Source organism: Ursus maritimus, unplaced genomic scaffold (assembly GCF_017311325.1).
Source record: "Ursus maritimus isolate PB19 unplaced genomic scaffold, ASM1731132v1 scaffold_13, whole genome shotgun sequence".
NCBI classification, from domain to species: Eukaryota; Metazoa; Chordata; class Mammalia; order Carnivora; family Ursidae; genus Ursus; species Ursus maritimus.
The window spans coordinates 35,738,080-35,752,824 of record NW_024423675.1 but is presented as its reverse complement, the minus strand read 5'-3'; the positions used below and the strand labels follow the sequence as shown (position 1 = coordinate 35,752,824).

Below are 14,745 nucleotides of genomic sequence, written 5' to 3'. Positions count from 1 at the left end.
TCAGTTAGGAAAGTTTCTGCTGATATATCTTGGTATGTCTTCAAGCTCACTGATTCCTTCCTTAGCCATGTCCAGTCTAGTGATGAACCCATCAAAGTCGTTCTTCATATCTGTTATTATGTTTTTAATACCTAGCATTTCCTTTTAATTCTTTGCAAAAGTTTCCATCTCTCTGCTTACATTACCCATCTTTTCTGTGATTTTCTTCCATTAGAACTCTTAGCATATTAATCATATTATAAATTCCCAGTCTGAAAATTCCAAAATCTCTGCATATCTGAGTTTGGCTTTGTCTCTTTGGACTACACTGTTTGTTTGCCTTTTAATATACTTTGTAATTTTTTGTTGAAAGCTAGACATGATGTATCAGATAAAAGAAACTGAGGCAAATAAGCCTTCAATGTGAGGTTTTCTATTTATCTAGGTGTGAGTTAGTCCATGTTTACTGTTTTCTGTATCTATAAATGTCAGAGGCTAAAATTTTATTCAGTGTCCTTGTTTTTTGTCTCCCTTGTTGTCTTTCCCTAGAGACCGCTTCTTAAACAGAAGTATAAATGCTTCAGTTGTAATCCCCCATTATTATACAGAATTGTCGATATGGTTAGTAAGGTGTAGGGGAGGAGATGTATTCTATAATCCTGTGTTTAGGTCTGCATCTTTTAGTGGCCCTGTGCCCTGTGACCTTCACAAGTGCTTCTCAGCTGTCTTCCCATGCCTCCTTAGGTGAGATAGAATATGGCAAGTGGGGGCTGGAGTTGGGTATTTCCCTTCCCGCATGTGGAAAGATAGAGGAGGTTATTGTTGGGTATTTCCCTTCCCCTACGTCAGTTAAACTCTGGTAAAACCCAAGTTGGTTAGGCTGTGGTAAAATAGTTTTCCTTGAGGGCAGACCTTTTTTAAGGAAAACTGAATGCTATGATTTTTTCCATTACGCTGCCAGAAGCATGAGGGGATTTTTCTCTGATCTTCACCCTGAGAACCTGGTGGGGCTCTTGAGAATAAACAAGAAAGTATGGATGGAGCCCCCTAAACCTGGACACCGAAGTTTTATCTCTCAAGCTTGTCTAGGCTTTGTCTCCAGCAAGTAGTCAATTACTCTTAAAGTGTTCTTACTAGTTGTGGTTTCTGCTCCCAATAAGCTGTAAGTCTCTGTTCACCTATTTCTCTCATTTTGGGGGTGATGGTTTGCCCTGTAACCTCAATTCTCTGATGGACCAAAGAAGAGTTGTTGATTTTCACTGCATGTACTATTTTCCTTATTGAATCTTCTACTAAGGCACGTTCATTGCGATTATTTTTATACCTTAAAATGTCTAGATTGTTCTTTTACAGAAATAAACAGTAAAAGTAAAAATATTTATTGCACCGAATAAGCCATTGAGTAAGATAAACTACAACCTACAGGGGCATGTTTTAAATGATATATACAATACCTTCTATGATGTATAGCAGGAGTATTAGCAGTAGATATTTATTTTTCCCAATGAAATTTTATGTGGAACTCTATTTAACAGATCACATCCTTTAATGCTCAATCAAGGACATTGTTCTGGCAATAGTTATTCATTTGTTCACTTCGTTCATTGAGTACCTACTATGTACCAGAAACCATTTGAGACATTGGGATATATTGGTCAACAAAATAATCAAAGACTCTTGTACCCACAATACCAGATACAGATTGGGATCTAGTTTACATTAGGGTCCGTATGTTCTGATGGATCAATTTAGAGCCCCCAGGAAGTCCTTAATGTTCTACCAATGTTTAACTGTTCCCTCAACTTGAGGAATGGCATGAGCCTATGATGCTTACCTCATGCTAATTCTACAATTCTTAAACCTCATTCATTTCTATTCAACTTGCTGAGATTTTAGAGTTTTTAAAATTACCTTGGGATGCAGGTAAGCCTGCAGCAACAATTTAAAAGTTTGGGTATGTGGGGCACCTGGGTGGCTCATTCGGTTAAGGGTCTGTCTTCAGCACAGGTTATGATCCCAGGTTCTGGGATCCAGCCCTGCATCGGGCTCCTTGCTCAGCAGGGAGCCTGCTTCTCCCTCTCCCTCTGCCTACTGCTCCCCCTGCTTGCGCTCTCTCTCTCTGTCAAATAAATAAATAAAATCTTTTTTTAAAAAAAGCTTGGGTATGCTAAACTTTATACAATGAATCGATGAAGGAAAGAAGTATTCTTTTAGCCTTCTTTTTATTTTTTTTAAATGAATTTTTACCGATCTTCATCCTATAGACAACCATTGATTTTTTTTTCTGTTCTCTATTCAAGAATATAAAATAATGCTTTTTCATGTTATGTCTCCAGGAACTCTGTTACACAGCATGTTCAAGTAATATGACACAAATTATAAAGTTATAGTTTCCAGATGCTGCATAAAGTTAATAATATAAAAAGTAATAACATAGGTAATGCTTCTTAAGAGGAAATTCTGTTTTCAAAATCTTCCAAATTATTTGTTTTCAAAAGCATGCAAGGAAGAAAGTGTATTGACAGAAGGTGGCTGGAGATATTGGGAAACAACAGTGGATCATGAAAATGCTATAAAACATTACATGGTAGGAAATTGTCAAGAAAATATAAACCATTATACAACCCTGTTAGTAGTAACTTTATTTCTAATTCAAGACCATTATAACAATCTATGTGGGATAGTGTATGGACAGCTGATGAATAATTTTAGAACTATTTTAAGTGTCTGTGTAATGTCAAGCAAAGATGTCTAGGATAGTGGGTGCTTAGAAAGAATTTGAGATTTATTAGTCCCCAGTGCCACATTAGGCAAATAATACATTGGTAAGCACCCCACCAGCATAACTAAGGCTGCTGAATGGCTCCTCTGACTCTGACCCATCCTGTGACACTCCTTTCCTAGGAGAGAAAGAATAACACTCCTTTTCTTCAGCAGAGAAAGAATAACTTTCACATTAGAAAAGGATTGCATCTTGTTCACTTCCATATATTAATCTTAAGTACTTTATATGCCATGATCTTGTGGTGGTGTTCTGCAAGAGGATAGAATTTTGTGTAAAGAATATACGTCTTGGGCCTTATGCAGAGAAGGGTCTTATTTGGAGTACTGAAACTTTCTTCTAAGATAATTTCATATGTTATGTTTGGACCTCAAGAGCATGAGTTCAAATGATATTATAAACCTTCTGAAAAAGATATATACACACAGATATACATTTATAAACATGCACATATTATGTTTATCTATGTTATGTGTGATAAAGCTATTTAAAAAACAGGAGAATGATTAACTCTAGAATCAGAACAGTTATTCTTGGGTTGTAGTGAGGAGGTTGAAATTTTGATAAGCTTCACAGGGCTCCAAGGGACAAGTTAATATCTCTTTTTTAAGCTGAGTAATGAGCTTTTGGGTGTCGATTTTACATATGATCTACTTCATTTTAAAATGTGAAAAAAAGAAAGTCACACATAAGAAATGTTATATCATGAACATCTGATTTTTTTAAGTGGAATTTATCTATGGTGCCAGGAGAGATTCTAATACTGTATCAGAGCAACATTGTGATGGACAAAATGTCATAGTCTTTTTATTTTTCTTTCAGTCCGAAAGGATATAGTCCGCATCCTCCCCAGTTTAGATGTTGAAGTCAAAGACATTACTGACAGTTATGATGCCAACTGGTTTCTTCAGCTATTATCTACACAAGATCTCTTTGAAATGACCAGTAAAGAGTTCCCCATAGTGGCTGAAGTCATAGAGGCACCTCAAGGAAACGAGCTGCCCAGAAGTATTTTACAGCCTGGGAAAACCATTGTGATCCACAAAAAGTACCAGGCATCGAGGATCTTAGCTTCAGAAATTCGGAGCAATTTTCCTAAGAGGCACTTCTTGATCCCCACTAGCTATAAAGGCAAATTCAAGCGGCGACCTCGGGAGTTCCCAACTGCCTATGACCTTGAGATAGCAAAGAGTGAAAAGGAGCCTCTCCACGTGGTGGCCACCAAAGCCTTTCATCCCCCTCATGACGAGCTGTCATCCGTATCTGTTGGGGACCAGTTTCTAGTGCATCACTCACAGACGACTGAAGTCCTTTGTGAGGGAATCAAAAAGGTGGTGAATGTTCTGGCCTGTGAAAAAATCCTCAAAAAATCCTATGAGGCAACACTGCTCCCTTTGTACATGGAAGGAGGTTTCGTAGAGGTGATTCATGATAAGAAACAGTACCAGATTTCTGAGCTCTGTGCGCAGTTCCGCTTGCCCTTCAATGTGAAGGTATCTGTGAGAGATCTTTCCATTGAAGAAGACATTTTGGCTGCTACACCAGGACTGCGGTTGGAGGAAGCTATCACAGACTCTTATCTACTCATAAGTGACTTTGCCAACCCCAGGGAGTGCTGGGAAATTCCTGTCAGCCGCTCAAATATGACTGTTCAGTTAGTTAATAGTTTTTCTAGGGATGCAGGATCCGTTCTAGTCAGGACTCTGGTTGAAGAGATCACCGAAGAACAATATTACATGATGCGAAGATATGAAGGCTCTTTCTCCCATCCCCCACCTCGCCCTCCCAAACATCCCTCAGTGGAGGAAACAAAGTTAACCCCGCTCACCTTAGCAGAAAACAGGGCTGTGGGTCAGCCTAAGTCTCCCAAGGTAAGGCTATGATTTTGTAGTTTTTCCTTTTTAGGATTTTTCTTGAGGCAATTTATTTCAAGTCTCCTCTGAGTTTGTTTTTTGCTTACTTTTCTTTCTTTCATGCCATATTTGAAGTGAGCCTTTCTGATGCACAGTAGATGAATGAACATCAACAGAGCATAAGCTGTTGCAGCATTTTGTATTTTGATGCTTAACCAGTAGATGTGACAGGAAGTTTGTATTGAATTAGAGATAGCAGGGATGACATTTGGATATGATGACCCAAGTTGCCATCTCAATGGGTTTTGGTAATTAGGAATGTTTTATAAGGTGCCTCAGAAGCAAATCTCTTTTATTTTAAAGTGCTGTTCTTTTTCTAGGTAGAGTTGTTTTAATACTTCATCCAGGAAATGAGCATACAATAAACTCCCTTCTTCGGGGGGGTTACCAGTAGCATGCATCTATAACACATGTCTTCATTTTGTTTTATGTGCAGAAAGATGTAAAAATATCTTGGCAGAACTGTGTGTGAGCATACGAGCAGCTGCCCACATTCTGCCTATCTGAGGATTGTAATCTTTAACAGTTCTATTGAAAAACAAAATCAATAAAATTGCAGACAGTGTGAGATCATACCAGAATCAACAACACCATAACCATTGGAAAGATTTGGGGAGGGGATGGGGTTCAGCTTCATTTCTACTTGAAGTCTTTTCCTCATGAAAACTGCCAGCTGAATGCCTGGAAAGCACCTGCCCTTACACCACGGAGTGTAGGTCGTTTATCTGGCCGGCAGTGGTTCTGTGGTGTGCGGAAGGAGTGCATTCTGGCCTGGCAGATGTTGTGCTAGCAGCTTGGGGAAACAAAGCAATTAGTAAAACAAAGAGAGATGCTGTGTTTACTCTCTGTACTCAGGAATGATAGCAGCCTCCGGCTTCAAGTATGTGGGTATGAAAATACTTTTAATTCTGCATTTCAAAGATTGCATTCTGAGTGTATGCTGGATAAATATGGTAAGAATCTTCAAGCTCATCTTCAGAAAAAAGATAAAAGCAGCAGAAATTTCCTTTCCAGAAAAATGATCTTGAAGGAGTCATTTTAAATTAAACAATAGTTCCCAAATAATGTTGATTAACAAGCTGCTATTAATATGGAAAGTGCCTGGCTTCTCCTGTTTAATATATTTTTATTGCTGAATGGAATGATGGGAGAGATGGAATGCTGGTCTCATTTTTAGTGGAATAATCCCCCTTTATGCCGTCCCAAGGTGTTCATGCCTAAACTTCCAGAACCCGTGAATATGTTACATTAGGTGGCAAAAGGTACTCTGTACATGTGCTTAAAATTAAGGATTTAGAGATGAGGAGATTATTCTGGATTAACCAGATAGGTTTCACTCAATCACAGATCCTTAAAAGAACATTTCCCAGTTGAGGTCAGGGTCAGAGAGAGGTGCGACTCAATGGAATGGTCACAGAGAGACAGTGTTGCTGCCTTTGAAGATGAAGGAAGGGAGGGTTGAGTCAAGGGATGCAGATGGTCTCTAGATGCTAGAAAAGTTATGAAAACATTCTCCCCTAAAGCCTCCAGAAAGGAACATAGTTCTGTCAACACCTTCATTTTAGCCAATGGGGCTTGTGTAGGATTTCTGACTTACAGAACTGTAAGATAATACATTTGTTTTGTTTAAGGCACCATTTTTATGTTAGAGCAGCAGTAGAAACCTAATATAAGACAGAAGTTGAGCAGGAGGAATAAGTAAAAACTTTACATAGAAAAATCTATATTTAAGTTAGAACTTGTTTTTTTGGCAAAGTAGCTTTCTTTTTCTTTTTCTTTTTAATGAATTTATTAGCTCATGTACCCATGGAGAACCTAAGGGTACAGCTAAACTCCAGGGACAGTTGGAAGCAGGATTTTGAGTGTGGCCAAAGTGGGTCTTGCTTTTCATCACAGAGTTATTTTCACAGACTAGTTTTATTCATACAAGGAACACTACGATGATGGTTCCAGCATCATTTAGTCTCACCACTTGATAAGAATATCATCTCTTTGTTTGTTTTCAGTTTAAAAAGAAGGGGACTTTGGAGCACATGCCCATTACCTGGTTCAATCAATTCATTGGCGTCCCCAACTATAGCCAAGATTGGTGGGGAAGGGAATTGTCTCAAGAGTTGTCTCAAATGGTAGAGATAAGTGTGAAGTATGTGAAGATCTGGAGATGTCCATTACAATCAGAAAGGAAGGATTTGAAAATCCTAAATTACTAAGAAAGCATTGAAAAAATAGGTTAAAAGTTTTAAAAATGCCATTTCATAGAATGTCATATGAAAATGATCCAAGTGTTTTATTAGGAGAGAAACTCACAAAACAAGTTACGCTAGGTTACTGACTTGGAAAAACTCCCAGACCCCCTCTTGAGTTTCTCCTTTACTCACACAACTGCCACACTCACAATACTTCTGATACCAGGTATGTAAGGTTTCTGACACCAAGCAGTTTGTTGACACCAAGTGGGTGTCCTACAACTTAACTCAATTCTGACACTACTTACCTAGAGATAACATCAGATTCCATATGTTAAGGGCTCAGTCCCTCAAGACTGCCCCCCCTGACTTCAGATGCTAATTGCAAGTGGTAGGTCCTCAGGTTACCTACAACTTCTGTCTGAGAAGGCTACAAATTGGAGGTTCCCACAAGCCCCTCCTCAGGTTCAGTGAATTCCCTAGCATGGCTCAGAGAACTCAGAGATTGGGTTTACTAGTTTATTAAAGGATATGATAGTTTATTAAAGAATGAATAGTCAGAGGAAGAGATATGCAGGGCAAGGTCTGGTAAGGTCCTGAACACAGGAGCTTCTATCCTGTACATTTGGGATACTCCACCCGTATGGATATGTTTGCTAACCTGGAAGCTGTCCAGATCTTATACTTTTGGGATTCTTATGGAGGCTTCCTCACGTAGGGATGATCAATTATTAACTTCATTTCCAGTCCCTCTCCCCTCTTTGGAGAATTCTGGAGTGGACAGTTGGGGAGTGCTGAAAATTCCAACCTTCAAATTATGGGGTGGTTTTTCTGATGACCAGCTCCCATCCAGAAGCCCAACTAGAGTCACCTCATTAGAACAAAAAAATATTGCTACCACCCGGGAAATTCCAAGGGATTTAGGAACTCCATATCAAGAACGAAGGATAGAGACCAATATATATATTTTCTAGGATCTTACAGTTACTAAAATAAAACTAATGCAATCTTTGACTAAATTCATATGTATAGGATTCCAGATCAACTTAATAATTCCTAACTGCTTGTTCACTGGTCAGACCCCACATGGATTCTTTAGTCTATTTCTGAGTGTCACTTCTTCCTCTTTCATGTTTTTAAGACTTATGTATTTCAGAGAAAGAGAGCTAGAGAGCGCACAAGTGGGAGGGGCAGAGGGGGAGAGAGAATTTCAAGCAGATTCCATGCTGAGCATGGCTAAGTGTGCATTCTTATTTTCTGTTACAACATTGTCTGAGAGTCAAAAGGAGGACAATTTTGGTTAATATGTGGGAATAGATTTCTTGTCCCCTAAAAGACAAAAGCAGAAGCTAGGAAACCCTAGGTCAGTGATGTTATCAGGACACTTGCACTCGGTTGAAAGTTTATCAGTCAAATTGAGAAGGGTCTATAATTCTTTGTTTATAATTAGTTTCATTAATGCTAGTGTGGTAGATAAAGAACTATATTTTCTCTGAAATCACTTTAAAATGGCAGAGAATGCTATAATTTCCCTGTTCTCAGACCTACTGACCTCATTTTCAACACTTTTTCTTACCATGAAGATAGAAATCTGCTTAGTGGATCATTTTTGGAATACAAACAGAAGCTCTGTCAGTTTCTGCATAATCTACTTGACAAGTCTTGCAACCAAGTATTTCTTATCATCACAGTGTCATCCTTTCATATATTTCTTTTATGTTTCTTCTGATACCTACATTAAAGCTCTTCTATCTATGTATGCTTTTAGAAGTGATTGGTTAGAACACTTTTTATACTCCACAGGCAGGAAGCAGCCATTGAAAACAAGCCTCTAAGATTTTGACTTGCATATGGAATATTGCTTTAAATTCAGAGAACAGTTTGTAAGGGCTGTTCAGAGTTTAAATATTCAAACCCACTTAACTCCTTAAAATACCTTATTCTATATGTAGAGTATCAGATTCCTCATTATGTAAGTTTACTTATGCCTTCCCAGTGGGTCATTACTTTTCCTAGATCATTTCTTGCTCTGTGAAACAACAGGACGGATGCATGTGCTACCTGAGAGTACAGGTATGCATCACCAGTGATGAACGCTACAGGTTCATCTAAGAAGTTTAGAAATTGAGAATATATGAGGACAGGTTATAGGAACTAGGATAAATAGAACTGTTTTCCAGGGTAGAATTGCAGCTGCTCTCTAGCTTGAGCAATGCCTAGAATAAGGAAGGATCGATGATAGTAGCACTTTGAGAATTATAATATGGATATGAACAGGGGCAGGTGAGGGATGTGGGGGGGGGTAGATATCACCAGAGATGACAGCACATCTCGAGGCCTTGGAAGTTTTACATGGAAGGACTTTATTGTTGTTTTGAAAACGTGGTAGCTGTTAGGGGGAATTAAGGTTGGGATCTGAACAAAGGGATGAGAATGTACAGTGACCCCTCAACATTCTTTTTGGGCTTATGACAATGTAGACGTAGTATCTTTAAGATCTTTGCATTCTGTTTCTTAATCAGATGAGAACAGTATTATAAAATTATTAATAAATGGCTGGGCTTAACATTGTTTACTAAATGGGAATGTTGTGGGGCAGACTCTCCTTTCCTGAGGGTTAGTTCCTATGTCAGAAGTAGTTTCAGATAGTTTGAAAGAACATGTACTCACTGGGGTTTTTGCCTGTCATGAATATATATGGCTATGACTTCTGAGTGCCACATAGGAGAAATGTAACTTCTGTATTCCGATGAAAGGGCCTATAACCAGATAGAAAAACAAACCTTTGGTTGAAAGATGAGATATTCCACTCCTTCGGAGACTGCACCTGGGACCAGAAATCTTGCATTTCACTAACTCTGTTTGGCCATTTAATGCCCAAGTGTCCACTTTGCTGCCGGAATTTCTAGATTTCTGTCGGACAAGAACACCCACAGGAGACATTAAGGCAAAGAGCAAGGGAGGCAGTAATGGCAAGGTAGTGTGATTTGAGCAGAAAACAAACCCGGTACCAGAATTAGATGAGAGCTGAAAAAGGCAGAGGGAAGCAGTAGTTTCTGGGAGGTGCAGAGAGAACTCTTTACCAGCTACTGCTGGGTGCTAAGGCTCACTTCTAATCCGGTGTGACAGTGAATCCAGCTGAAAAGTGTTAAAGAAATCATGCTCCTAGGGTAAATCTATATCGTTAGAGAATAGTATTATATCCTCTGCTTTGTTTTTGTTAACCTGATGTAGTGTTAAGACATTAAGATTTGTAACCAACTCTGCACCTCTGAAGATTGATACCTATCTACTCGCGATGCATTCTCAGTCTAACGTAGAAGCTGTAAGTCTGTTTCCCTGTAAATAGGGGAAAGTTATGTTTTAGCAGTCTTCAGAGACCAAAGGCAAAGATGGTAGAACATGGGCACACTTAAAAAATTGGGATTTTAAATCTGAGAAATAAGAAAGAGGGAACTTATGATCTTCCTTTAAAAAGTTGACAAATTTAGCATATTTTCAGCAGGTGTTTGAACTGTCCTCAAGGTTAAGGGTTTTGAGTTGCCCAAGATCTGTAGCCTAATTTAAAGGCATGAGCCTGTAAACAGCCAACTATAGTAAGAGCAAGTAAAAAAGGTGGGAGGAGAAGGGAAAGGACGAATAAAGGAAGTGCTGAGTTGAAAATCAGCCAAACTCAAGTTCCAGTTGAAACCCTGCAGGCAGAACTCTGTACCCAATGGGAAATGTAGAGTAGTTGTAAACTCTTTTTGTGCTTCTGGAAGTGAGAGAGTAAACAGAACTTTTAAAGGTTTCCTCTGGAATAACATGTACTATATTAATACTTCTAGCGGGATAGCCAAAGAATGGCTTAAATGACTTTTAAATGAAAAAAGAAAATGGGTTAAAATCAGGCATTAAGGAGACATGGCTTGATTTTCAGGAAATGTCAACCAAAAAAATGAATGTTATTCAACTAATAATAAAATATTCATTTTTTCTAGAGAGTTTATGTCCAAAGAACACTGTTTTCTTCCTCAGAGGCTGAAGTGTACTCCTACTCCGAAATACTTGAATTAACCAAAATTGTGGCCCTCTTTGAGTTTTCAACTGACAACGTTCTCAGCAGGGGAGTGAGGAAAGACTGATGAAAAACATTAGTGAATACTGCTCCTTCCCTCCCTTTCCCATCTGTGGAGTCAAGAACTAAAATATACCACCAAATATGTGATTATCACATTTTCAGTGTTAATGGTTATTATTTTTTAGCTGCAAAAAAGAAGTCATTTAAAAATTTGTTTATTATCCCAATGGATTGACAGAATGATTGAATGAAATTTATAGTAAATCATTTCACATTAGATTTCTGGTTTTTACGAAGATTAGGATAGTTTTCATTTTTTTAAAAACATTTGTAACATGGAAATCCCTGTTTAGAAATGAGCAGCTATCACTGAAGAATCAATGATTTGAAATACTCAGTGCACAATATGTATAAAGTAAGGGAATTTGAATTGCCAACTTCCTATAGTCCCTATAGGGATTCATTGATTCATTGAGTTGAGTGTGGGCCCACTAGATATTTAAATACTGTTCTTTGAGCTCACTACCTTTAGTGTTGTTTTTAAATTTTCAAAAAATCTAAAGAGTAGGTGGAGAAATCTAGAGGAGTTTTCCAGTTTTCCAGCTGGCTTTGCAGTTTCAAAAACTGATTTATCTGAGTTTTCCATTACTATATCAGTTCTGAATTTATTTTAGAATAAAAACCTTACCTAGAAATAAATTGATAAGACATAAGCTATATATTTGAGCAAATATGTTTTGCTGCAACTCACAGTTTCTTATAAGTGAACCATTACTTTTAATCTTTTGGTGGTGTTTCCAGACCTGTATAAATGAAAACATTTATGTTTTGCTTCCCAAACCAAATTTCCTGGGTAAATGTTAAGATAGAAAATGAGCACAAGAGTGCTATGAAAGAATGCATAAGGTTAGGCCTCCTAAAATCAGTATTTTTTTAAAATTTGAAAAGTAGAAAACTCAAGAAGAAAAAGATTTACCTCAATACTAGAGGAGAGTAGTAAGTAAAAATGAACATAGAATTTAAGAGAGTAGAGGGTCCATAAAAACTCTAAAAATTCAAAGAGAAAGAAATGATTCATACTAATGCATTATTTAAGGACAGACTCAGCCAGCCTATTACAGCACTAAAATTTTTTTTGTCATACTTCATCCAGAATCTAACTTCAATATGATCATGATGTCTTGGAAAACCTCTACCTAGTACTTAATTATCAATATATACTTCTAAAAGAACAAGTTGCTTTTAGCTATTTTGTAAGATATGCCATTGTTTAAGATATTTACCATGAACCAGTCACATAGCTAATTTAAAATCTGGTGAGGAGAGAAAAACATTAGAGGAAATCCTGTAAGATCATAAGGCCATTTACTACAAAATTAGCCGAATGGAGTAAATATATATATATATTTATATATATATATCACAGACCACAAGAACTGTATAATAATATTTATGCAAAGAATTGTAAAGGGCTGATTGTAAAATTGTGGAGTAAAATAATATATAAAAGCAAGAAATATCCATTCTCCTAGTGTAAGAGATAAGAACGTAGTTTTAACTTGTGATGTTAAGCTTATTTAGATCACTAAACTTTATATGCCATTTGTCCTTAATGGAAATTTGTTGTTTCCAAATCCTTTCCAAACCTTAACTAATGTTTAACAAGTACATGCTTACTAGTTGTGAAATAGGATAAAACACAAGGTCATATGAATTATGTAATCCAAGGATGGGAATTGCCCTACCCAGATATTTTCCTCTTCATTGTCTCTGGTTCTAGCTTCTCCCCTGAGCTGTAATCATTTCTGTATTTTTCCATTTGCACTAGACTCTTCTCGAGCCAAATTTGCTCTCACAGGGTTGACAGGCATCCTGTGTTCAATAAAATACCATAAGGTCTATGATTCAAGCTGCTCAGTGTTCCGTAATTAAAAAACTACTTGCTCATGAACTCTTTCTTTGTTCCTGGCATTATGCTAGGTGCTTACATGTATTATTATCTTATTTAATCTTTCACACAGCTTCATGAAATGGGTGCTGTCATTATCCCTATTTTGCAGATAAGATGAATGAGGCTGAAGGTTATGTAATCTATCCTTGTTGGCAAATTTTGTTATCAATCCTTAGTCCTCATATTATTTTTTTTTAATTTCAGTATAGTTAACATACAGTGCAATATTAGTTTCAGGTGTACAATATGGTGATTCAACTTCCAGACATCACCCAGGGCTCATCACGTTGAGTGCATTCCTGAATCCCTATCACCTGTTTCATCCATTCCCCCACCTACTTCCCCTCTGGTAACATCAGTGTGTTTCTTATGGTTTGGAGTCTGTTTCTTGGTTGCTCTCTCTCTTTTTTCTTTTACTCATTTGATTTGTTTCTTAAATTCCACGAATGAGTGAAATCATATGGTATTTGTCTTTCTCTGACTGGTTTATTTCGCTTAGCATAATACGCTCTAGCTCCATCCATGCCATTGCGAATGACAAGATTTCATTCTTTTTTATGGCTGAGTGATATATATATATATATATATATATATATATATATATATTATCCATTTATCTATCAACGGATACTTGGGCTGCTTTCATAGTTTGGCTATTGTCAATAGTGCTGCAGTAAACATTGGGATGCATGTGTCCTTTTGATTTAGTATTTTTGTATTTTCTGGGTAAACACCGAGTAGTGTGGTTATTGGATCACAGGGTAGTTCCATTTTTAATTTTTGGGGGAACATCCACACTGTTTTCCACAGTGGCTGCACCAGTTTGCATTTCTACCAACAGTGCACGAGGGTTCCTTTTCCTCCACATCCTCACCAGCACTTTGTTGTTTCTTGTGTTTTTTATTGTAGCCATTCTGACAGGTGTGAGATATCTCCATGTAGTTTTGATTTGCATTTCCCTGATAAGTGATGTTGAGCATCTTTTCATATGTCTGTTGGCCATCTGTATGTCTTCTTTGGAAAAATGTTCATGTCTTCTGCCATTTTTAATCGGTTTATTTTGGGGGGTGTTGAGTTGTGTAAGTTCTTTTAGAGGGAACATACCTCAACATAATAAGGGCCATGAAAAATGATTGAAATTGAAATTGATATGAAAAATTATATGAAAAATCCATAGCTAACATCATACTCAATGGGAAAAACCTTAGTGCTGTTCCCCTAAGGACAGGAACAAACAAGGATGTCCACTCTCACTCCTTTTATTCAACAAACTACTGGAAGTCCTAGCCACAGCAATCAGACAAAAAGAAATAAAAGGCACCTGAATTGGTAAAGAAGAAGTAAAACTTTCATTATTTGCAGATGACATGATACTGTGTATAGAAACCCTGAAAGACTCCACCAAAAAACTACTAGAACTGATAAACAAATTCAGTAAAGTTGCAGGATGCAAAATCAATATGCAGAAATCTGTTACATTTCTAAACACTAATAATGAAGCAGCAGAAATCAAGGAAACAGTCTCATTCACATTTGTAAAAAAAAAAAAAAAAAAAAGCAATTAGATACCTAGGAATAAACCTAACCAAAGAAGTGAAAGACCTGTACTCTGAAAACTTTAAAACACTTAGGAAAGTAATTGAAGACAACACAAAGAAATGGGAAGACATTCTATGTTCATGGGTGGGAAGAACAAATATTGTTAAAATGTCTATACTACTCAAAGCAATCTACACATTTAATGCAATCCCTGTCAAAATACCAACAGCATTTTTCACAGAACTATAACAAACAGTTCTAAAATTTGTATGGAACCACAAATGACCCCAAATAACCAGAGCGATCTTGAAAAAGACAAGCAAAACTGGAGGTAT

At 37.3% G+C, this 14,745-nt stretch overlaps 1 protein-coding gene across 1 annotated transcript in view; it reads left to right on the top strand.

The window, feature by feature from the left end:
- Positions 1-14,745, top strand: part of THEMIS (thymocyte selection associated) — a 178,865-nt gene that overhangs the window by 89,178 nt on the left and 74,942 nt on the right. The window contains exon 4 of the mRNA XM_008691120.2: positions 3,584-4,632. Within this exon, the coding sequence (XP_008689342.1) occupies positions 3,584-4,632 (1,049 nt within the window). The remainder of the gene's footprint in view (positions 1-3,583; positions 4,633-14,745) is intronic.